General features: G+C 33.0%; 1 protein-coding gene across 3 annotated transcripts in view; it reads left to right on the forward strand.

Annotated features, from left to right (window-relative positions):
- Window positions 1–26,833, forward strand: part of FER (FER tyrosine kinase) — a 437,406-nt gene that overhangs the window by 191,911 nt on the left and 218,662 nt on the right. For all 3 annotated transcript variants that reach the window (XM_043595148.1, XM_043595157.1, XM_043595165.1), the window contains 3 exons: window positions 925–1,017; window positions 11,633–11,836; window positions 20,865–20,987. In XM_043595148.1, coding sequence (XP_043451083.1) covers window positions 925–1,017; window positions 11,633–11,836; window positions 20,865–20,987 — 420 coding nt within the window. The remainder of the gene's footprint in view (window positions 1–924; window positions 1,018–11,632; window positions 11,837–20,864; window positions 20,988–26,833) is intronic.

A 26,833-nucleotide genomic window follows, 5' to 3' on the forward strand; every position in this document is an offset into this window, starting at 1 on the left:
AGCATCACAGCTGGTGGAAGACATGGAAATACAGCATTTGGCAATAAGGTCTTGAGTTCTTTTGCCTGCTGCTGATTAATAGTTGAAATGTAGTCATTATTGGAAAATTGACCACCTTCCATTACAAGCCCTCACACATGCTTCTTTATTACCTTCTGTTTTTCCTTTTTGTTCTTCTTTTTCTTCTTTTCTACCCTCTTACCCAACCCTTAACTTGCATTTGTTAAATGTATCTGAAGATATGAAATTTTCAGGAAAAGTTTCCTTCAACTGTGGTGCATGATACTTGGAAATATTTATCCTAAAGCAAGTAGCAGTCTGGATTGACTTCCCTTAGTGGAGTTCTACCATTATCCCCTTCCTGTTTTACTTTTTCATCATCGTCCTTCTCCAGTGATCGGGTCATCATCATCGTCATCATGATCGTGTGAATCTTTGTGCAATTTCCTAGCTACTTAGGCAGCCCTGGGATTCACTGTTTAAAAAAATGTGTTCAATATAGTTCTCCTCTTTTTTCCCTATTATTTTCTTTCTTGAAAATCCCTTACAACTATAGTGCTATCTGAAATCTGTGTTAGACTGGTTCCTTTTAAATTGTGTCTTTTTTTTTTCTTCTCCTGCATGTTAATACTTGAATTTCCCATGAAATTCCCATGAATTTCCTTTGCATTTCTCATTTTCTCTCCTCTTATGAATTTTTATTTCTTTCTTACTGCTCCCCAAATCAAGACATTTCTTGAGGGACCAGGAAAGTAAAAAACTATAGAGTTTATATGCATTTGATTATTTGTCATCTTAAATTTCAGGATTATGTTTTATTTAGTTGGAAGATGTGGTAAGCGGTGGATAAATACATAAATACCCAGCATAGATGTGTGTAAACTAGTTTACTATTGCTGAAGGCTTCTCTCTTAATCTCTCCAGGAAAGAAAGGAGAGGCTCTCCAAGTTTGAGTCTATTCGTCATTCAATTGCTGGAATAATTAGGTCTCCAAAATCTGCACTGGGCTCTTCAACAGTAAGTAGGATGAACTCCATGTGCTACTGAAAATAGTCATTGTCTAGCTTCTTTCTTTTTCTTCTCTCTTTTTTTTTTTAGCTTCTTTCTGATAAACAGTGAATATCGTATGTAAATTTGTCCTTACAAATAGAAAACAAGGTACATTATATAGCTTTTTGTATGCATATGAATCTATTCATATATGTATAGAGTAAAATTACATGTAACACTGATATGGGAGGAAAGAAATAAACTTTTATTGCAGACTTCCTGTACTACAGACAAATAATTCTAGGAAACATTTTATGTATTTTGTGGCTTTATTAGAAGAAGAGCATAGAAAATTTATTTTCCAGTGAAACACTTTTTAATGATAGGAATTATTATCTATGTATTTTTGAAAATATCAGTTTATATGCATGTTCATATTTTTAAAAACATTTTAATTTTATTCAAGTCTGTTTGAAATTTGGGTTTAGCATAACACTGTGGTGCATAGAATATTATAAATCTCTAGGTAACAACAGCCATAGGCAAACAAGATGAAGTATATTCTTTTTCCGTTTATATATAAAATTTTAAAGTATTTTTCTTACTTCATTATCTTTCAAACTAAATTATCAGACTTTTTTTCCTAGCTATCCCTCATTCACAATAGAGCTTTAAGATGATGGTATTATTGAATGATGATCAAAACAACAATATTCAGTACAAATTAATTATGTGCTTTCCCTTCCATCTTTTCCAAGTTTCTACCTCATAATATCTTAATATTATTTCTTGTTCTTTAAAAGTTTAGCTGTTTAAAATAATGTGACCTGGTCTTATTTAAAAAAACAAAGTATTTCCTAACTATAGATTAGTAAAATGTCACATTTTGGATTTTATTTGCTATGATTCCTTTTGAATATGTAACACGGGTTCCCATATTTATTCCACTCAAGCAACATTCTTTTTATACACAATTAAGGCAAAGCATCGGGTATTTTAATTAAAAAGAACGAAAATTATATTTTTATATAAAAGAGATTTTCTACTTCAGTGTTAGCCTTCAATGCTCCTATTGTCATTTCTGATATCCAGAAGTGTTCTATGGCAATAGGGAGGGGCTGTGAACTCATCAGACCATCTCCTGTGGCATTAATAGCAAATGAAAATAAAAATAATTATAGGCAAAAGCTGCATGATAGAGTAAGTCTCTTTTAAGACCCATATCCTACTCTTGTTTTCTTAAGTTAATGACTTACAACTTCACAGATAAATAGTAGTTCATAGGACTTAATTTATTATGATTTGATGTTCAAAATAAAGTATAGGAGACTTGATTAGGAATCTGTGGCCAATTCTGGAGACTATGAGGACAGGTTTTGATAACTTATTTGAAGAAAAGAAAGAAGAGCTCTTGAAAATAAATACTTAAAACATTTTTAAAAAAGAAAAAAAATGTTCTTAAAAGGAAATGTTCAGATCTGTTCTTCAAAAAGAGGGGGAAAAAGGAACATCACTTCTTAAAAGGAAACGTTCAAATACCTCATTTGCACTTCATAAAATTATTTAACATGAAAATAGTTCAGTGAAACACTTGACATAGTTGTCATTGACTCACCTTTGTTTCACTTAGGTGAGTGGTCTTTTTGCCAGCAACTAGTAGCAGTTTATTGGTGACCTAATTTGTGAAAGGTGATCCCTCTGCCCAATTTTCCTTTAGTAAACTATTTTACATGCTTGAGAAGGAAGGCTTATTATAAACTCAAGGTTATCTTCAGGGTTATTAGGTGTAAAATTAGGAGAGTGGAATTTAGAGCTTCAAGTTTTAGCTAGTGACAGAAAAATAAGAATTCTCTGATAGTGGACATGGGTGAACACTACCAATATTTGTTCATTTGTTTTCCCCACAACCTGGGATGCCCTGGAGACAGTTGTCTAGGAATGCAGCCATCGCTTTTGAGGCTTCAAGTTACATACATCACTTTGAAGGTCATAGTTATGAGAACTTCAGCTTTTGGCTCCAGCCAGAGCCTGTTTTGATAAGTCAGGGTCGATTAGAGGGTGAGAGGGTTTTTTCTTTTATGTATGGAAAGACATGCTCATTTACATATAGAAACAGAAGAAATCCAGTTAGTTCAAAATGATGACGTTATATAGAGTTGGCTATCCTAAAATTACGTCAGACATAATATGCACAATCTTAATGAATTAATGGTACAAATCATAACTTTTTAATCATTGAAGGTATTTACATGTTATTTTTTCCATTTAAAAATGGTCTTTACGTTATTCTTAAGTTAAAATTACCAAATTGACAGTGACTGACATAGGTAAAAGTTTGGTGTTAACAAACTGCTGTTAGCTGAAATAAATTGAAGTGCCTTTCCCACAAAGCACGCACCTCATTCAAATACACATTGTGATCGATTTTTCATAAATTATGAACGTCCTCAAAGCTATGAGATGCCCATTTCTTCTAAGAAAATGCTCTCTCTGTAACTGAGAATTCTAGAGAATGTTCACTTCCTCAGGGCCCAGTTGGTGCATCTTCAAGCTGAAGACGATCATTGCTTTATCAGTTAAGTGCCCTTTGGTATTCCCTGATTTATTTAGTAAGCTCATGAACCAAAAAGATTGAGGCAGTCTGCGGTTTATGCCGCTATTCTTCACTAGGAATAGATGTGCACAACCTTTTCTCTAAAATGTTAGTTATCTTAACATTATTTGAAGGAGGGGTTTTCCCCTCAAATACACAAGTAATTGAGGTCTTGAGTATTAGTGTGAATGTGAAGGTTTCAGGTGTTAAGTGTGATAATCTAAGTCTTAGAGACTACTTAATCATAATTAAATTTTTTTTCTGATACAATATGGTATTTTTTAGAGTATTCTTATTTGATAAATATAAAACAAAGAATTTTTTGTTGTTCTAAATGATTTTTTCTCTATAAAAAACTTACTAAAATTACATAGTTAAGCATATTAAAAATATTTTATAGTGGTATACATCACATAACATGAAATTCACCATTTTAAAGTGTACACTTAGTGGTTTTTAGTATACTATGTTGTGCAACTATCACTACTGTTGGCTTCCAGAACATTTCCATCTCCCTTATAGGATACTACATACCCAATGGTAGTTAGTTCTCTCCTTTTCCCATTTTCTGGCAATCATTAATCCACTTTTGAAGGATATGTCTGTTCTGGGCATTTCACATAAATAGAATCCTATAATATGTGACCTCTTGTGTCTAGTCTTTTCCAATTAGTATAATATTTTCAAGGTTCATCTGTGTTGTAGCATGTGACAATACTTCATTCTTTTTATGACTGGATGATGTTCTGTTATATGAATTTATCACATATTGCTTATCCATTCATCAGCTGATGGAAACTTGGGTTGTTTCCACTTTTTGGCTGTTAGGAATAATGCTGCAGTGAACACTGATGTACAAGTTTTTACGTGAACATGTATTTTTCACTTCTCTCCATTATATACCTGGAAATTGCTGGGTCATATGGTGATTCTATGTTTAAGTTTTTGAAGAACCGCCCAACAGTTTTCCACAGTGGTTGCACTCTTACATTTCCACTAGCAGTATATGGATGTTCTAATTTCTCTACAATGTCATCAACACTTGTTATTTTCAATTTTTAAAATTAGTCATACTAGTGGATGTGAAGTGGTATATCTTTTATTTGCATATTCCTAATGACTAAGATGTTGAACATCTTTTCACATGCTTATTAGCCACTTGTATACATTCTTCAGAGACAAGACTGTTCATTTTCTTTGAACACTTTTCAATTGGATTGCTTTTTAATTCTTGAGTTATAAGTGTTCTTTATATATTTTGCATACAAGCCCCTCATCAGATGTATACTTTGCAAATGTTTTCTTCTCATTTTGCAGATTATCTTTTTATTTTCTTGATAGTGCCTTTGACAAAAGTTTTTAATTTTAACAAAGTCCAATTTATCCATTTTTCTTTGTTGGCACATGTTTTTGATGTCATATCTAAAAAACTGTTGTCTAATCCGAGACCATACAAATTTTCACCTTTATTTTCTTATGAGTGTTTTATAGTTCTGCCTTATATATATATAGGTCTTTGATCCATTATGAGGTAATTTTTGTATATGGTACACAGCGGAGGTCCAAATCCATTCTTTTGTGTGTGGGAACATTTAATTTAAAATCCTAAAAAAGTAACAACTATGAAATCACTGTTTCTTTATTCAAATGAACATATAAAAATTAGAAGTGTAAGTATAATTTTAGATAAAATAAGGAAATTAATCACATTTTACATAGGGAAATGAAATTAGTATTAATCTTTATATTATTCCCATTGGACTTGCCATAGCTATTTATTTCAACATATTTAATAGTGTGGCTACAATGTAGAGCTTATTTGAAGACAGTCTCATGGAATAATACTTCCATCAACAATGTTGATGGCAGGGAGAGTGTAAGATAATTAGGTGATAGATGAATTTGGCTTTAATCGAATTATAGCATCTGATGGTGTATGTTTAATACTTATTGTTATGATCAGAATAGTATTTTAATATAACAGCTGCAAGAATGTGTTCTTTTTCTCAATGTGCTAAAAGCTTGAAATAACCAATCATTAGTACTTTTGGACTCTGAGAACTACTGTACATCCAGCATCTCCCCATGCTGCAGGAGGTTATAATTTTGCTTTAAGAACTATTTCTCAGAGACTGCTTCTGAAGTCAGGGCCAGAGATATTAGGATTAATTGCATAATCTGGAAGCCTACTGTAATCATGCATGTCCATTTCCATTGGAAGTCTTAGAGCCACATTATATTTAATGAGATCTGTTCTAGTCATATCAAGAATACTTCCCTTTCTCAGAGCCCTCTTTTTACTACAGGATTTCCCTAGCAAGTGTTGGAGCAAACAACTTGTTCCATCTTACATCCCCTTGTGAGTACTAGTTGTATCACTGATCTATGAAGTGTATAATGCCTTTCTAATAGTAGCACTCTCTGAAAAATGTACTTTAAAACCAGAATAAAGCACATCTTGGTCCAAATAACTGTTCTTAATAATTCAGAAGAATTATTAAATTATTCAACTCTTGCCTCCTTAAGATTCATATTTTTCTATACTGTATTGGCATATATGCCATTTCAATTTTAGAATCACTTCATACTAAAATTTAGAAAATAAGAACATTGGAAAATAAAGATATGCTTCCATCATATAGAATAATATAGCAAATAAGATTTTCTTGCTCGCTTCTTTTCAAAAAATTAGAAAATTATAGTTCAGCTATGTTTAAGTCATACAGCGATATAATGCTAGTAGTATTATAATGCTTAGCTACCACCATTGGCATAGGGAAATGCAGTTTTTTTCAAGCATAACATAATAAACTGCTTGTGTTCTTTAGTGTTCTCCTTTAAGCCTAGGAGAGCAACCTTGTACTTCCTTTAACAATGCATATTGTTAAATTCAGGTTAAATATTATATATTTTAAACTTTAGTTGTCTTCGTTTGCTCTTATGGTTTTAATTTATCTCCCCTCCTTGTAGTCACTCCTGTCCCCCAGACACTAAGATGTAGAAAATGAGAAAAAAGGGAAAATAAAAATAAAAATTCTCGCGTCATATCACTGCCATACATACACTGAATTCTACTGTCCAGTTATGTTTAGGAAAACTAAGTATTATTCTCAGAATTGCTAGTTTTGAGTCATTATCACACATAATTTTTAAGAAAGACTTATCAGATTTATTTTCTATAACCTATACTTTTACTGTATAGAGAGGAAATATCTGTTTTTTTAAGACCTTTTTTAAAATGCTTATTTATTTTTGAGAAAGAGGAGACAGAGTGGGAGCAAGGGAGAAACAGAGAGAGGGAGACACAGAATCTGAAGCAGTCTCCGGTCTCCAGCTGTCAGCACAGAGCCTGACACGGGGCTCAAACTCATGAACTATGAGATCATGACCTGAGCTGAAGTCGGATGCTTACGGACTGAGCCACCCAGGCACCCTCTTCTTTTATATGTTTGAGCAAATGCTTATAGCAATGATCTGATCATGTCAGACTGTACTGTATTCTTCACAAGCAATCGCAACTTGATGATGAACATTTAAATTTCCTGAGATATGAGTTATTAGAATGATCTGGTAAAAGTTTTAGTTGATATGTATAACATGAAATTAGCACTGAATACAGTTAATTGACTTAAATGTGTTATTAGTGATATTGTGGCACATTGTATATATTATATTGTATGAGCTTAAGGAAAGAATATTTGTTAAAGAAAAAATAAAAGTGTAGAAAACATGCAGTGAAATGATCAGATAAAAGAGGATGAATGAGAGTCATGAGTACAATTGGAAAAAGCAAATGGATAAAAATACTGAAGTGAAAAAAGAAAATGATTACTAATAAAGAGAAGAAGAGTATGGGAACTAAAGAAGAAAAAAAAGTCAGAGCAAATCAGAAGGTATAGGAGGAAGCAGAAGCATTAAAACAAAAATGAAAGACCTTTAGAAAATATATTTTGCTAGAGATAGTGTCTCTTATGAAAGATCCAAGAAGGTGCACAAAAAGGCAATCAAGGAAATTGGAAGTCGTGGAAGTAAGGCTAATATATGAGTTTGGCCTACTTGTCTATCTTTTTAGGTAAAGTTTTGGAAAGAATTATATTAGAATGCAAATCTGATCAGCATGTAATTCTGTCTAGTTTTGATGCTAGGCAACAGTTATATTATTAGCTAAAGACTAAACAAACTCAGGTTCTCAAAAAGTACAACAAATCAAGAAATTTGTGAGTAAGAGTTTTGTTGCTAGTTTCGTTGTGGAAGATAAACATTAGGTGAAGTACCTTTATTTTGGTTAAAGATATCAGTACATGAAAAAAAGTGATAAATCCTACCTTACTGCTAAAAACATTAGAATTTGTAGAATACAGATAGACCTTAGTGCCTCATAAAGACAGAACCCTGCTGTATTTAACTTACATCCTGTTTGTCTAGCCTGAGGCAATGATCATTAAGATCAAATACCTGGGCTATTTTTTATTTTTCGTTGTTTTAAGAGTTAACTCATTCAATAAATTCAAAATGGAATTATTTAGTAATTTGAAAAAAATGTGGCAAAAAGAACATTATTATTCATATTCTCATTTTATGTTTTTATTCAACTGTCAAACTCTAAATGATGTAAAATATATTTTCTACCTATGGTTACATTTTTCTTTCCCTGAAAATAGCTTTTACTACCACCAGGCAGATTCATTTTCAATAGACCTTTTCCAACCTTTTGCAACTGTTTGGTGATTCTCTTACCTCTGAGTGTATGATGTTTGATTCCTAATCTCAAATTTTCCAGTGATAAAATTAAAGGGGTCTTTATGGAATTTTTGAGAAATGTTTAAAATCCTGAGTTACTTGGTCTCACCCCAATGTAATATTAAATTAGATTTGAAATATTTCTTTACTTAGATTATTAAATTAATGGCTAAATTTATGTAAGAATAGAAAAGGTACTTAAATATCATTTTTATAATTAAAAAATTATTAAACATTTTTATGTTTGTGTTGAAGTTTTACTTAGCTTGTTCAAGTTCCTTGAAAGGTTTACTTATATATTTTCCATGGTGTTTTACTTTAGGTGTTTTTTTTTTTTAATCATTTCTTAGGTGCCTAATTTTAATAGAATCTAGACTTTGATTTTTTTTAAGGTTTTATTTTTTTTAAGTAATCTCTTCACCCCACATGGAGCTCAGACCTACAATCATGAGTTCAAGCGTCACATGCTCTACCGACTGAGCCAGCCACTCACTCTTGATTTTTTTTTTAATATTTTTCTTTACTTCTCAAAAAGGAGCTCATATGGCACTGAAATGTTTGACATAAAGGCATACAAATCTTCTTTATGTACTTGAAAATTATCCCAAAATAGGATAAGAAAAAAATAGGCTCTTATTCTTTCCTCAAGAAAAAAATATTTTCATTTTCTAGTATTGACTACCCATTGCATCTTCATTTATACCAATTATTTGATTTGACTAATCCCAGTATGTTTTTACTGTACTATCCTTTAAGAACCAGGCCCAGAGAAAATAACTAAACATCTAGCCCAATTAATCAGGAAAGATTGTCTTATCAAGTATAACTCAGTAATTGTATTAGATTAATTATAACTTAAAAAAAAGAAGCCCCCTCCTCCCCATATCTTGGGCAAAATTTTTAGATAACTTACTGACAAGGAAAAATCTTTCCCTACTGATATTTGAAGTCAAAAGCTTCATTTCCTTTGTGATGTAATTATGACAGCTCTTGGGATGTTGGATTTTGTTGCTGAAACATTCTATCTTCTATTACTAACAAGCTTGCAAAATTGTATTGGAATTTAATTAAAATCATATTAATAAAAAGATTCCTTCCAATGCTTGCAGAGAAGTCCCTGTAAAACCTGATAGACCCAGACAGGGGATGGGTGGGGGCTTTCCTACATATGTGTAGTTCACATGCACACTCACAGTTCAGCTTACATTTTATATTGTCTAGGAGCTAGGGAACAGCAGCTCTTTATTTCAAAGAAACTAATAAATCCAAACAACTGGTGTATAATCCCTGTGAAATAGTAATGTAAATTCTTTCCCATTCACTTCTTTTTTTTAAAGCAAACAAATAAACAAACTTAGATGTTCTTTCAGGATGATTTTTTCCCCCAAAGAGATTCTTCACATTCAAATCCTTAAATGAATTTCTTGGTGTTAGCTCAGCTTTTGTGCTTCAAATGCCCTTCTGACTTAATGAATATTCCAGGCTCTGCATTTTTCCAGTTCTAAATAAATCAAAATTTGGGAGGATAAGTTGAATAGGATAAGGAATGAGGCACGTGACATCCTTGTTTGCGATGCCTTTCTAATAGGTAGACCTTCTTGAAAGATAATGATAAAAACAAGTTCTTTGCAAAGAGGTGACATTGAATTTCTTGTTTTATTGATTTTTTATGAAAAAAAAATTTTGCCATGGGCAGTGCTTGGAAATATTTCTATTACAGTAAAAATGTTGGTGTTTGTTATAGTGAGATATGCTGTGATAAAATTTTGGGAAAGATATATTTAATAATTTTGGCCACCTGCTTTAAGAATGATAAACTATTAGTATCAGTATACACGAAGAGTTAATTTTGTGTGGATAATGCATTGGTCTTTAAAGGCACTGTTATCTCATAGTTGTGGCTGGTTCTTTATGTAATTTGGTCTTTAAATCGTTTTGGGGAACACGATTAAAATTTTCTTGAAATATTATTTAATCATAATTAGTACTAAAAGAATGAGTCTTGTTTACCTTACAAAAAATTTTCATGTAAGTCATACCATGTATATATTAAAGGAATTAAGTATATCATAAGTGGAAGTAATAGAAACCAAAATGTGAACTCTTCTTTGAAGTCTGTTTGGGATTTTTCAGGGTTCTTTTTTTTTAATCATTAGGATGGGTTTTAGATCATATAAAATAGAACTTGTACCAATATCTTTTGGGCCTCTTCAGTGGTACAAAACAATGAAGACTGTCTTCAGAACTAGTTTTCATTTACCACAAAGATTCACACTTTGTCCCTATATACAGTTCATCATGTCAGCCTGAGAAACCTTATCTATGAGTATTTGCCTTTCATTTATTATTAATTCTAATTTCCAATTTATACAATTGAGGAAATTTATAAATTACTCTCTTATGAGACATTGTGCATATTGTGTTCTAAGAATCCTAAGAGTTAGTGCACATTTTTGTACCTCAGCCATAGAGTACTCTTAACCATCCAGTGCAATTTAGTTCTTTGGATAATAAAAACGTGCCTTTTACTTGTAACTAGAAACTGTTTCCATCTATTACCAATTAGAAAATTTCAAGGAGATATAATTAGTTCTTTAGTTATCTGTTATTCGGTATTAGCATTTGAAACCTCCTAAAATAACAGATAATTTTGCCATGCTCATGGCGTTTCCTGCCATGCTCATGGCTAATATTCCTCCCTTGTTTTTGCCACATGTTTGTAATTTCATGTTAGTGATTTTCAATGATACTGCATCTCCTAAGGCTTTATTGGCCATTGCTCTACAGGGTCAGGACCAGACATGTGGCAGAGGTAATGGTTAAGGAAGTCAGGGGAATGAGAGCAAGAATGGGAAGGTATAACAGCAGGGCAGCATCTAATAAAGCCTTAGATATTGCTTCTAAAATATAGCATATGGGCAGTCTACCGCCCATGTCATTGAGAGTTTTCCCATAAAAATAATTAACTCAACTTTTAATTTAAATGAAAATGAAGTCGTTTTGTGACAATTTTCTGATAATACCCCTTTTATCGTAATTATCTGGTTGGTAAATTTTAAATCTATGGATTTACTTTATGATATGATGAATAAGATTGTAAATTCCAACACTAAATGCTAATATTGTGCTCCAGGAGATACATATCTTTTTAATTATGAAAAATTCAGATTCATTATGTGGCTTTTAGTCAGTTAATTAAAAGGAGGAACATAAGTAAGAAGTATTTATAATTACTATAAATTTTTCCAGCAAGAATTCCTATTTTCTCTAATTTGTTTCTTTTTTTTTTTTTTTCAATGTTTGCTCAAGTACTCTGATGCAGTCTCCATAAGTGAGAAGCCCCTGGCAGAACAGGACTGGTACCACGGTGCAATTCCCAGAATAGAAGCACAAGAACTTTTAAAACAACAAGGAGACTTCTTGGTGCGAGAAAGTCATGGGAAACCTGGTGAATATGTCCTTTCTGTATATTCTGATGGACAAAGGAGACACTTTATCATACAATTTGTTGATGTACGTTTCCAATTTAGTTTATATGTATATTTTGACATAGTTCATTGCAGTAAAATTATAATAAGAGGGTGAATAGTTTGTGATAAATGCCTGTAACACTTTAGTATTTAGTTTTACTTTGTCTTGAATTTCTTCAATACAGTGTGCCAAAATTCACTAAAATGTTAATCTTGTTAAGGAAATATGTATTTTTAAATATTAGAAATTAAAAATAATTGTTACACATTTAATTTATTTTTGAAGTTTATTAATTCATTTAAAGTTTATTTATTTATTTTGAGAGAAAGAGAGAGAGTGTGAGCAGGGCAAAGGCAGAGAGAGGGAGAGAGAGAATTCCAAGCAGGCTCTGCACTGTCAGCAGGGAGTCTGATGAGGGGCTTGAGCCTATGAACTGCAAGGTCATGACCTGAGGTGAAATTTACAGTTGGATACATAACCGACTGAGCCACCAAGGCGTCCCTCAAACACTTCATTTATTAATTAATTCCTTGTTAATTTTGTATAGTATTCAGACCTCACCTTGATAATAATATTTTCCTACTTTCATGCATCCAACCTACTGTTTCTAGTAGTATGTCATTCCTCATATCTTGGAAAGCTCTCATAATTTGTATGTGCCTTTAAGTTATGGATGTAGATAAACTTCCGTGTTAAAATCAGTAACCATGTTGGCTTTATTTATAAAATGGTATGTGAATTACAGAAGGAAAGGTCATTGGCTAACTGTAAACTAAAATTTATACGAATGTTTCCATCTATTTACTAAGCTCTAATAGCTACTATTTTAAAAATATGTCATACATTAAACAGGACTGAAATATTTCCCTTATTACCACATAGTTTAAAATGTAGGAATTTAAATTATTATTCTTAGAAACCAAAAGGAAAAGGTCTACTTGCAAATTATCCCTTGTCTTTAATATCACCATTTAGTTTTAAGTGACTAAAATGAATAGCATAATATATTCTAAAAATAACACATTGTTACAGGTTCACATTTGAAGATTTTATTCAGCTTCCTTCTGTCACTGAAATTTTGCAAAGATCTCTGTTACACATAAGAGTGCCTGTATTTCTGTAAATGCCTCAGGTTTTTCACTGCCTAATTTTATTTAGTTAATTTTCACTATATAATGTTGAGCTCTTAAATTAGTTGAAAAAAGAAGTTTTAAGGTGATATAGACTGGGGAGGTTTAAATCCTTTTTCAATTTGTATAGGTAAATCTTTCATGAGCTAAAATTATCTCATTTTATTCCTCATATACCTGTTGCCTGAAAGGGGCCAATAAATGGGGGAATTCATTATGAGATATTTAGTGATTGCCTATTATAGTCCAATCAAGGAGTTTATAATCCAGTAGTAGATTATAAAAGCTGTGTGTAAATGAGGGGACAGGTGTACTAAGAAAGGAAGATATAAAGAAAGATGAGATTTTAGAAAGTAGGAAAAATACCAAAAAGTGGGTAAAGCACTGAACTTAGTATGAAAAGAGTTGGGTTTCTGTCCCAGTTTGTACTCTCTAGAAACTCTCTGGTTTGGGAAATAATGGGGGTAATAGCTGGTACCAAAATTGTGAGAATCAAATCAGTAAGTATGTATTTCATAAGGTGTAAGGTACTTTGCAAATATTAGACATTTTTACCATTGTTTGATGACATCACTTGAGAGAAAATAAAATGTACTTTATATGAAATATCCATGTAATTGGAAAAGTTAATTTAAAAAGTTTCTTTTGGGTTTCCATGAGATTTGTTTGTGAAATTTAAATAGTAATGAATGTGTTGTTTTGGAATTTATATATTAAGGTTTGAGGTATTCACAATCACAAGTAATGCTATTTTTAACAACATTGTCTCTATCAACTGCAGTGTAGGATGGCAATTATTTTGAAGCTTTTATTTATTTATTTATTTATTTATTTATTTATTTATTTATGGCTGCATATTACAGTTACTTTTTGTTATTTGTTATTTGTTGTTTTTTGTTTTGTTTTGTTTTGTTTTTTTGAGAGAGAGAAGGAGAGGATGTAGGGGCAGGAGAGGGCAGAGAGAGAGAGAGAGAGAGAGAGAGAGAGAGAGAGAGAAAGAATCCCAAGCAGGCTCCACACCTATTGCTGAGCCCAGTGCAGGGCTCAATCTCATGACCTTGGGATCATGACCTGAGCCAAAATCAAGAGTCGGATGCTTAACCAACTGAGCCAGCCAGGTACCCCCATATTACAGTTACTTTTTTTTTAAGTTTATTTATTTATTTTGAGAGAGAAAGAAAGATGGTGGGGGTGGGCAGAGAGAGAGAGAGAGAGAGAGAGAGAACTAGTGGGGGAGGGGCAGGCTCCACACTCTGTAGTAAGCTCTACTTGGGGCTTGATTTCAGGACCAGAACATCATGACCTGAGCCGAAATCAACAGTCGGAGGCTTAACTGATTGAGCCCCAGCATTCCTTGCAGTTACTTTTTAACAGGTTGTGAAACTCTTCTTGCTGTGAACATTATGTGAACACTATGAATGATCAAGATGGACACAGATACTTCCAATTTTTACATTTTTCACTGTTCTAGGAAAGAATATCTATCTTTGGTCTTATTCAAGCAAGAATTGTACTTTCTTTTAATTATTCATTTATTTATTTATTTTTACGTTTTTATTTTATTTTTGAGGGAGAGACAGAGTGCGAGTGGGGAGGGGGCAGAGAGAAAGGGAGACACAGAATCTGAAGCAGGCTCTAGGCTCTGAGCCTCTGAGCACAGAGCCAATGTGGGGCTTGAACTTGAGATCTGTGAGACTCATGACTCAGGACTGTGAGATCATGACTCAGGCGCTTAACCGACTGAGCCACTTTGGCACCCTAAGTTGTAATTTTTATTAGATGCTAAATTTATTAATTTTGTAAATCCAGGTATATATATATACACACACATACATACAGGATTATCTCAATCTCTGTAATCTTCGTTGTTATTCACTGACCTTTTCCATAGTTACTAGCCTGTTTAGGGTGCTTGATGTAAGAGACTTTGCATCTAAACATCTTTAGTGTTTGTAGCTAAACCTGTTTATTTTGTGTCATAAATGTTGGTAGATTTTCACAGAGATTTAAATGGTTTTGTTCCATTTGATAAGAAAATATATACACAAATCTTTGTTTTTGTGTATGATAAAACAAAAATACATGTAGTTAGACAAAATACTTCAGAAAGAATTTCTTATTATTAATAGGAAAGTGCCAATTTATATTTCTCTAATTTATTTATATGACAGTCATTTGTTAGAAACCCATTTTTGTAGAGTACCATGTTATTCAGTGTAAGGACATGAAAGTGAAAAATGTATGGCCTACTTCTTAGTGAACCTAAAACCTAGTAAGTGAGACATTTGTAGAATTCACGAACAGATAAATATTAAAGATGCAGAATTAGGAGTGGTTGAACTGAGAAATTTGAATTAATATATAGTGATGAATTTACAAGAACACAATGATAAATATTTTAAAACAAATCTCTATGTAATGGCATATCATCATCTTTTTTTTTTCCTTATCCAGTCATTCAGCAAATACTAACATGTAAGTCCCAGGGATATGAGTCAATAAAACAAAAATAACCCAAAAGTGGAGGCTGTAATTGCTGTGTGAAATTGGGTATCTGAATGTGTTAATTCATTGGTTTATTCAAAAGGTATTTATTAGATGTCATCATATGCTAAGTTCCAGTTAGATCTGGGAGAGTCAGTCTCAGAACATACCACATGGGTTTACTTTGTTCTTTTACCACAATCTCTAGGCTCTTTGAACTACATGTATTTTTAAATTCATGCTATGAATCTCAAGGAAAACTAAGTAAAAGTGAGTAATCCAAAACTTGTTTGAATGACAGTTGGTTCCAAGTTTGTGCCTTATTGGTATATGCTTATATAATATACTTTGAATCATTTTAATTGCTCTAATATCATTCAAGGACTCCAGAGAAGGCAAGAAATACCTTAAAGTCAAAATGAAACTATCACAAGATATCATTTTCTGTGTCCCTGGTACACAATTAAAGACTTAGATGACTTTCTTCTTAACAATTAAAGCCATTCCAAAACCTCATTAATATTGATTTCCAGGAAATAATGATTGAACAAGTACTTTTAAGGCCCTGGGATGTAATGGTGGAACTTATAGTCTAGGGGGGAGGTTCACAGTCATTTATAAATCACACATGCTATATATAATTATAAAATGTAATAAGAGATGTAAAGTAGATACATGTTGCTATAAAAGGTTTTAATTGGGAAACTTAAGGATGTTAAATTTGAGACAACATCTGAAGAATGAATAACAGCTAGCTTGGCTTTTTAAGAAAGCCATACAGAAACCTTATTAATACTATTCCCCAAACTCTCTAACAATCTTTCCTGTGTACTGGTTTAATGAGTTATTTATATATTTATATATTCCATGAGCTGTTTTTATTTGACAAAGCTAGAACTTATGTTTTATATTTTCATTTTAAGGTATTTTACCAAGAAAAGGAGTATTTTAGTTTTTCTTGTTTTTTGTTTAGCATATTCGTCTCAGCCTCTTTCAGAAATGATCTTCCTTCCTTCCTTCCTTCCTTCCTTCCTTCCTTCCTTCCTTCCTTCTGCCGGCTTGTTCTGAGTTCTTTTTTAAGAGGTCTATTCAGGCATATTATTTCAAATTATACATTCATTGAAGCCACTTCTCATTTTTTGTGTGCTTATTCTGTTCTATCTGACTTCCTTGTATAACACTCCTCTGCAAGTATGTATAGCAAGAAAATCTGATTCTGTTTTTTTATGTATTTTTCATACATATGCATATTTGATTCTTAAGTAGCACAATGATAACTCAGAAACAAATTCTAGATGTAGCAAATGTGTTGTGAAAACATAACAGTTCAGTGTGTATTCCTTGAGATTTTTTGGATATATTTTAATTATATGTATCTATATATTTTTTATTTTACAAAATTTGAGTTATATTTTTTATTCATACTTTTTATTTTCAATGATATATTACATGATATCTAATCATGTAATACAAATGACAATCAACAAAATGATCTTTGTAGAAATTTGCAAAAATTTATTTTCTACTATTTTTTATTGCTTCTTTTGGAATTTGCCTAAGAGATCATTAGTAGCAACATTCGCTCCAAAGAAAAGTGTCTTATTTAAAGATTAGTCTGGAAATGCCTGGGTGGCTCAGTCAAGTGTCCAACTTCGGCTCAGGTCATGGTCACACTGTTTGTGAGTTTGAGCCCCATGTTGGCTCTGTGCTGATAGCTCAGAGCCTGGAGCCTGCTTTGGATTCTGTGTCTCCCTATCTCTTTGCCCTTCCCCCCTTACACTCTGTCTCTCTGTCTCTCTCTCTCTCTCTCAAAAATAAATATGAACATTAAAACAATTTTTAGATTTATAGATTAGTCTGGATTCTCTCTGTGATACCATTGGCAAAGCCGTGTAGAAAAACTTAAAAGAATCTGTTTATATGTGAACCGAACTTCATGTCATCTGAGCTACAAGAAATTTATACAGATTTATACAATGTCAGATTATAATATTCGGAATTTTGAGAGTATCAAGAAACAAGCCCTCAACAGTTTTTGTGAATGTACTACTCTTGACCTGAGTTTGATGCTTAGCTGAACTTTATAAGCATATGTCTTAGCATCATTTCTAGATTCATTACTTTATCTTCATCTTTAGGAAAGTGAGTTAATCGGTTTTGCACAGTTAGGACTCTGAGAACGTCACTGATGTCAACATGATCGTTTTAAAAAGATAATTGCTAGAAATCAGTTTCTTACTTCAGCCCATGAAGTAAGTACTGCTGTTGTATCACTCACTGTATTCACTCACCATGATTACTACATCAGTGGCAGAAAACTGTCTTTAAACTAAAAGCTAGATATGTTCTTAAATGAAAATTCCCATTATTCTATTCAAATGTTTCTCTAATTATAAATGTATATTGGAATTTTATATAAGACATTATAACACTAGCGGCTGATTTGAAATTTGATTCTCTGTGAATTTTATCATGTTACTTGCTTTCTATTCAACATTGTACTTCAGTATCTTGGGTTTGTAGGTGTCTGAACTATTCAGAATTGATTTCCAGGTTAAGTTATCTTACTTGTCTCTTTAACTTCAGTTATTTAATATGTGTTATATTTCATTCATTCATACGTGGTTATTGATCTAAGAAATATGTGCCAGGCACTGTTCTAGACCATGGGGATACTGTGATGAGCAAAGCAAATGTAAAAATTTATCACCTCATGAGCTTACATTCTAGAGGAAGAGATAGACGAAGAGCAAGATAAAAAGTAAAATATATTTGATGGTAGATGGTGTTAACTTCTGAGGAGAAAAATTCAATAAGGAAAAGGAGATAAGAAATTTAGTTGGGGTGAGAAAATGGATTCTGAATATTGTGTTGGGTGGCCAAAGAAGACCTCACTGAAAGATGACATATACTGAAAGACTGGAGGAAGTAGGAGGGCCATTACCCATATGTCCATCTGAGAAACTATTTAAGCTGCAAATGTAAACTCCCTGAGAAAGGAGTGTGTATAGTGTGTTTTAAAAGAAGAAGGAAATGAGGGGGACTGGAGGGAAGTGGAGGGGAGTGGTAGTGGTTAGAAATGAGGTAAGAGAGATGATAGAGGACAGATTGTATAGTGTCTTAAAGACCATGGTAAAGACTTTAGCTTTTATTCTGAGGGAGATAAGAATATAAGCAAGGTAATGGAATGATCTGCTGTAACAGGGTCCCCTGCTGCTGTATTAAGAGTAGACTGAAAGAAGATAAAGGGAAAACAGTGGGTATGTTTTTAACTTTATGGAGAAATATTGTCAATAAATGTTAACAAATACAATTGTGTACATTTAACATGTGCAACATGATGGTTTGTTACACATACCTTGTAAAATGGTTACCAGGATCAAGACAGTTAACACATCCATGCTCCTCACACAGTTAAATACTTGTGTGTGTGTGGTGAGAATGCTTAAGATTTACTCTCAGAGTCTTTCAGGTTATAATACTGTATATTTGGTTGAAATTTTGTGGTTGTTTATATTGTTATTACATGTTTCACTTCTATAACCTTTTGCATTTCTTCATTTCTTAATCAGTTTCATATAACAATGCCTTCCAGGATATTTGATTACTTGCAGATGATGATGATCCCTGGAGAAAATTTAATTTACACTTTTAAGCATTCATTGAAAATGTTTATTTTCCTATATCTGGATTTGGAATAATTTTTTTTAACGTTTATTTATTTTTGAGACAGAGAGAGACAGAGCATGAATGGGGGAGGGTCACAGAGAGAGAGGGAGACACAGAATCGGAAACAGGCTCCAGGCTCTGAGCTGTCAGCACAGAGCCCGTCGCGGGGCTTGAACTCACAAACCGCGAGATCGTGACCTGGGCCGAAGTCGGACTCTTAACCAACTGAGCCACCCAGTCGCCCCTGGAATAATTTTTATAATCCAAGGATTCTTATTGCTTTGGTGATTTAATATTTGAGTGTGTACTATGTGCCATATACTGGGCAAAGTGTTTTGTATATTGATACGTGGTCAAGCCCCATTCTTTGAGGAGATCCAAATATTTGTTTCACCAATGAATGAACTGAGGCCCTGAGAGAACTTGCTCAGTGCATTGCATGCCTAATAATATATTAGTGTCTTCAGTATGAAATATTCTTAAACATCATTGTCAGTATATCATAGCAGACCTGACTGCTATGTACAAAAATTCTTTAGGCAATTTATTAACAACTGCTCTGAATTGATACTAACACGAACTGCCTTGGGTTGAATTTATATTCTATGGTTAGGTGTTACAGTAAGCTAGCTCCTGTTTGTCCCTCACTTGATGAAACAAATATCCATTTAAAGGTTGGATGTAAATTCAATTCTGGTAAACTTAATCTTATTTTATACTATGGAAAAAGAGCTTTAATTTCTTAAATCTTTTAACTAGGAAAGTAATCTTCCAGGAATGTAAATAGTATCCACATCTTGGTAGTTTCTAAAGTTCTTATTTCTTAACATAGTTTTCTTAGAGCACATTCATATTGGCATGTGTACATATCACCTGTTTATGTATGGGCAAGCACTTTGTGAACAATCAGAAAGAAGTTTTTATTATATTACGTTGCATTCCATTGCTTCCTGCATTGAAATGTGTGGCCAACAAGATATTTTTTAATGCTAAATTTATTGTTATCAATTTATCCATATGGTTATTGTATGCCTATTTTAAATAGAAAGACAGAGGAAAGGGGTTGTGTCACAGTTTGAGAAAATGTTACCTCTGTGATGTTTTGAATTCACGAAGTGTAAGAGTTGAGCATGCTGATATTTGTTATTTGTCACTGTGCATTTTATTTCTTTGTTAATGGTGTGTGAATGACTAGGTGCTTTTAGTGAAAGAATAATACACGAATAACCCCAGTAATAGAAATACCAACTACTACTATGTTGATAAATAGGAAATATTTATCAATCATCTGAGGTGGTCTTCAGATATTTATTACTATATTGGATATAATATAATATCTTCAAACTTTCGACATTTTTTATTTTGGAAGATTTATCAAATGGGACATATATAAACATAATGTAAATGCATTTCTTGTTCATTAACTCACACATATCTCATGCTTTATTTCTTTTGGTTATCATTTGGCAAAATGCATTCCAGGTCCTTTTAGTTTTTCATTTTCTTCCTTTCTTGTTTTTTCCAAACTGTTTTTTAACAGTTTGAATTTTGTTTAATCATTATAAAAAGTAAGTTCTCAATGGAAAGGTAAAATTTTTCAGCATGTTGGAGTTTTATTTATATATTTAGTTTTACTTTTACCATCTTATCCATTCAGTGGTGTTAAGTATATTCATATTGTTGTGCAATAATAGTAAATTTTCTTATTGGAACCTAATTTATTGCTAATGTAGTCTTGCTGAAGCAATGTCTTTATATTTATTCTACTTTATTGTTTTTTTCTTCAGAATCTGTATCGATTTGAAGGCACTGGTTTTTCAAACATTCCTCAACTAATAGAACATCACTATACAACAAAACAGGTCATCACTAAGAAATCAGGTGTAGTTCTGCTGAACCCTATTCCTAAGGTGAGTGTGTGTATGTATGTGTGTGTGTATATATATATATATATATATATATATATATATATATATATATAAAGAATGCTTTGGGAGTTAACATTTACCACAACAAATAAAGTTCTTAGATTATTTATAGAAGTTTGGAAACATAAGGACTTTGTGATTACCACTAGTGCTAATATAACTAACGCAGCTAGTTCCTTGGTTTTATTAGGATGGGTTGCCTTTTTATTCAGTGTTTGCTGGTTTACAAATGGCCTGTTGTTGTTTTGTTTTTTTTTTCCTTCCCAGTTTTCCTTGAAACACTTGAGGCCTCTCTTTTACTTTGTAAGGTTCAGACTTTGAAAGGTTCAGTTTATGAAAGATTCTAAGATGTAAAAGTCAAAGAATATGTCCAGCAATTATGAGTAAATTAGAATTTTAATTTTGGATGTTAAGTTTACAATATGTTATAAGACACTGGAAATTAAAAAAAAAACTATACTATTTCTTTCAAATACAATAAATTGTAAGTTTCTTATGTGGGGACAAGCAGCGAGGTGAGAGATTGTTCTGGGTAATTTTTAACTGTAAGATCTAACACAGAAGGCATTACTTTCATATGCTTTAAGAGATTAATAAGGTTTGGAATGGGTATGAAGAAGGTTTGTGTTTTAAGATAAAATCTGTGGGGCTTGGACCAAAGTGCAGCAATGGAGCTGGGTTGGCTTCTGAGTACTTTTGATGTTTCAGAAATTGACCTGGGGTAGGTAAGAGTCCTTTTCTTTGGAGGCCATCTACTATCAAGAACAGTGTGGCCATAAACAGCTATACAACCTGGTAGGTTAATATCTGCTAATTTGATTTTTATATATCTAGGAATGACTTTTAATATGAAGGAAGTGTTATTTGGAAGAATGCTAATGTATAATTGAGATTCAGAAAAAGAAATAAAAAAAAACTGTTGCTATCCTTTGTTAGTCTAGAACTAATGTCTGTATTTGTTCTCACATTCTATTACTCAGTCATTACTGAGGGGCTGAGCCTTGACATTGCTTTCACAGAAGATTTTGAAAGTCAATTGCTAAACACTAATTCTGTGGCTTAGACATTGGCCTTCTTGCACAGTTTTCTAGAACTATGTGATTGGTTTATTCTTCATTTATATATTTCTCTTTGCTTTTCCCCCCATTTTAATTTGAGAAAACCTTATAAAAATTCTCTGTTAGTTTAAAACAGGTGTTCATATTTTTCTGTAGTAAAACAGAGATGTTTGTCAGTGTTTCCTCTTCCATCAATGGATAACTGCTGTTGTTCTGCAGAATTCTAGGGATTCTTTTCTTTAAGATGAGCAATTCCCATGGCTTCATGTACTGTTTACGTATCAGTGACTTCCAAATTTATATTTCTAGCTTACATTTATATCTTTCCCAAAAGACATAAGAGATTTTTCCACTCTTTACCTAAAACTTGATTTTATCACCTTTAACCACAAAATTTGTTCTTCCTTTTTTATTAAATGGTACAAGTTTTCCTCACTATCCAAGTAGAGTGTTTCTCTGAAATCTTTTGTAAGCAAAAGGCATAAAGCAAAGAAGCAATTACCTTTTCATAAAAGTGAAAATTTTCTTCGAATTTCTTTCGGTTAACAAAAACAGGTACTAATTTAAGTCTTTTGTAAAAGCAGAGTGACCTAAAGCAAACTTTTGGATAATGGGGGAAACCTGTACCACCAAATATTTAGCTTCTCAAATCATAAGTCTGGAGTTTGTTTTCGACATCTCCTCTACCATAGCCCTCTCACTAGCACTATAAGTGACAGGAGTTTTGTATACTTAACCTGTACATGTGAAAGTTTGAACTTTAATTCCAGTATGAAATAAATTTCAGTGCAGTTCTAGCCATGTTAGGTCAACAAGATATACGACTGGGTTTTCAGAAATATTGATAGCCCATTTTACAGCCAACCAAATATTTGCATTTCCTACTTGCTTAGCCAGGTCTAAATTGAGAGACCAAAGCCATAAAAGAGACACATAAAAATGCAGATCTGGGCTTTTGTAGGAATATATAATTTCAAATAAAGCTATATCCTTCTCTATATAAAAATTTCCATGAAACGAGCCTAGATAAATGGAGTAGATTGTCTGGACTGTTACATGGCCAATTATTCTCTTTCTCTCAAACTCCCAGCACTGGCTGTGGAGCTGATTATCTATCTCATCATTTTATATAGCACTGGCTATGAAAATAACTTCTATAGACTGAAAGCCCTGGAAGATTAAGGAGCTATGTATGATTGTTTTATGAGGTAGAAATTTGAAGTTTATCCAGCTGATATTTAACCTGATCTAAAGTACTGGTACTTGAAATATGCAGTTTGTTATCTGTTTGTTGTAAATATTGTTATGCATTTTATTTAATGAAGCATATTACTCTTTTAAAAGAAAACCACAAAAAAGAGTTGTGAAAATTAGACAGTTTTCAATTATGAGTGAATAACAAACCGACATGGATTATATTATGGTGGTATTATCTATTATATATCTTCCTTTGAGAAATTATTTATAGTCTTATAACTTGAATCTATTTCTTGATTTAATTTGTGCAAGAAGTTAATGTCTTTGACCATATAATATGCTATAAAACATCTCATTTCTGTCTTGCCAGTCTTCATTTTTAGCCTACATAAAGAGTGCTATTTTGGTCTCAATCTAATTTCTGTTTATAGCAACTGACTTCTCAGTTCCTATTTATTTCTTTCTTACCCATGAAAATATATCATCATAATGCCTAACTGGAGGACACTGTGGCCGCAGGATTATCTTTCTTATCTTCAGAAGTACAAGAAACTAGACAATCTAGAATTAGAGGAATTATTTAACTTTCTCATGATAATAAAGCTAGTGCCCAAGCCATTTCTCCCTCACCCTCCACTGGCTGATTTCTCCTGTGCTGCTTCCCACAGTTTGTGAAAAGAATGGAGGATGAAAGGCACTGTTGTAACAGGGGTTATTTATCACCCATCACCATCCTTCTTCTGTTAGCAAGCACATTGGAGATGCACAGAACCTGTTCTTTACTGAGTTCAGTTTCTATTCCAATGTCATTCATCACAGAGGCCTTTTCTGACTACCTTGTGTGAAATAATACCTCACTTCCTTATTATTCCCCTCTTCTGCTTCTTAATATCTCTTTGCTGCAGTTGTATTTACTGGAAATTATTTTATATGATATAGTTTTACTTGTCTGTCTTCCCCAAGTGGAATATAAGTTCCATAAAGGCCAGAATTATATTTAACATTTAGTGCAGCTGTAGCCCCCGTGCTTAGAATAGTGCCTGCTTATAGCAGAGGTTCATTAAATATTTGTTGAAGCATTGAATTCATTGAGCAATTGTTAGACCAGGGGCTTGCTGAGCTTTTCATGTGCGTTATCTCATTTAATCCTTACATATTCCTATGAAGTATTATAACTAACCCCATAGCAGCACTATCAACAATAGCCAAAGTATGGAAAGAGCCCAGTGCCCATCGATGGATGAATGGATAAAGAAGATATAGTATATATATACAATAGAGTATTACTCGGCAATCAAGAAGAATGAAGTCTTGCCATTTGCAACTATGTAGATGGAACTAGAGGATATAATGCTAAGTGAAATTAGTCAGAGAGACACAAATATCACATGACTTCACTCATATGAGGACTTTTAAGAGACAAGACAGATGAACATAAGGGAAGGGAAAGAAAAATAGTATAAAAACACGGAGGGGGACAAAACATAAGAGACTCTTAAATATGGAGAACAAACAGAGGGTTGCTGGAGGGGTTGTGGGAGGGGGATGAGATAAATGGGTAAGGGGCATTATGGAATCTACTCCTTAAATCATTGTTGCAGTATATGCTAACTTGGATGTAAATTAATAATAATAATAATAATAATAATAATAATAATAAATATCAGTGTTGTTTTTAGCCCCATACAATATTATGAATGAGGAGCTGAAGCTTAAAATCATAAATGACTTGCAGAAGATAACAGAACAATTAAGAGGCAGAGCTATGAGCCCATGTTCTTACCTACTATCTGCGTAGACTACAGAGTCTAGACTTTAGAGACTAGAATAAACTGCTTATTTTAAGGAACAAGGGTGTGGGTTTAAGGAAAAGGAAGTATCTTTGATTTCATAAATGTTAAATTGAAAAAAAGACTGTAAAATATCAAAAACTATACTACGAGTCTTTATGAAAAGAAAATCAATAAACAGTAATATTGGGTGGCAATGCTGGGATTTGAGGTAAAATATAAGGACTTGATAAAATTTAGTTAAGAAAGATACATAGTTCAACATTAACATTTAAATGGTGACTCGAAGTTTATGTGTCTTGTTAAATTTAATATTTCTTCATATTTAGCTGTTTTTTTAAAGAAATTTCTTTTAGGATGGAAATTAAAGTTCATGAATAAGGGGCGCCTGGGTGGCTCAGTTGGTTGAGCCATCCAACTTCGACTCACAGTTTGTGAGTTTGAGCCCCATGTCAGGCCCTGTGCTAACAGCTTGGAGCCTTCAGCCTGCTTCGGATTCTGTGTCTCCCTCTCTCTCTGCCCATCCCTCACTAGTACTCTGTCTCTTTCTCTCAAAAATAAATAAAAACATATAAAAAAAAGATAAAGTGCATGAATAAATTCAGGTGAGTTAGGCAACGAGCCTTTAAATTGAACTTTAGACAAATGACTTGCCTGCCAGCTTAAATCAAGTAACTGTGGCATTTTATCAGAATTTAGTGTGGGATGCCAGAACAGTAGAGGCAGAATTTTGCAGAGAGTAAGTCTTTCTTTCTTTCTTTCTTTCTTTCTTTCTTTCTTTCTTTCTTTCTTTTTAGTGTTTATTTTTGAGAGAGAGTGAGAGCATGAGCAGGGGATGGGGAGAGAATGGAGAGTGGGGCAGAGGATCTGAAGCAGGCTCTGCACTGACAGCAATGAACCTGACTTGGGGCTCGACATGGGGCTTGATGTGAGGCTCAAACTCACAAACCGTGAGATATGACCTGAGCCAAAACCAAGAGTGGGACGCTTAACTGACAAGCCACCCAGGCACCCAGAGAGTAAGTCTTTCTGTGACAGAGACTAACTTGTGAGGAGACAAGTTTGTGGCAACAGCATTAATGTTGGACACATGTACACAAACAACAGTTCGTACAAGAGAAAAGCTATACTTTTAATTAGGTCTTCTCTTCATGTTCTTGGTTTCAGATCATTTAAAGACTATTTTACTTTATAGTTAAGTAACATAGCTTGCTTCTTCCAATATTACTGTTTAATAATTTTCCTCTTTTGGAATCTTGAGATACGGTTTTTGATAGGTTGAAGTCTTTTTCAATTTAACATTTTATGAAATTAGAGACTTCTTTTACCTTAAATCTATATCCATGTTCCTTATTTATGTAATTAAATTATTAAAATAATATAAAAATTTAATAAAGAAATGACTGGAAAATATATGTGACTTAATATTTATTTGTTTAGCAAATATTTAGTTAACACACACTCTGCTGAGCAGTGATCTATATTATGTTGGAGTGCAATAAATGCTATGCAAATGAAGCCCATCAAGCAGATAATGACCTGAGTGTGATGGTGAGGTCAGAGGTTAGGTGACGTGTGTGTGTGTGTGTGTGTGTGTGTGTGTGTCTAGGGAACAGCTGGTTTTTTAAATCATTGTGATCCAAGAAGGCCTCCTAATAAATTTTGAAGAGAAAAGTGAACCAAACCAAAGACTTGTCCGTAGGGTTATATGCAGGAGCAATAGTAAAAGCATTTAACAGCGCAGCATGAATACTGGCCTGTGAGAACAGATGCCAACTCCAAG

This window comes from Prionailurus bengalensis, chromosome A1 (genome assembly GCF_016509475.1).
Source record: "Prionailurus bengalensis isolate Pbe53 chromosome A1, Fcat_Pben_1.1_paternal_pri, whole genome shotgun sequence".
Lineage (NCBI taxonomy): Eukaryota > Metazoa > Chordata > Mammalia > Carnivora > Felidae > Prionailurus > Prionailurus bengalensis.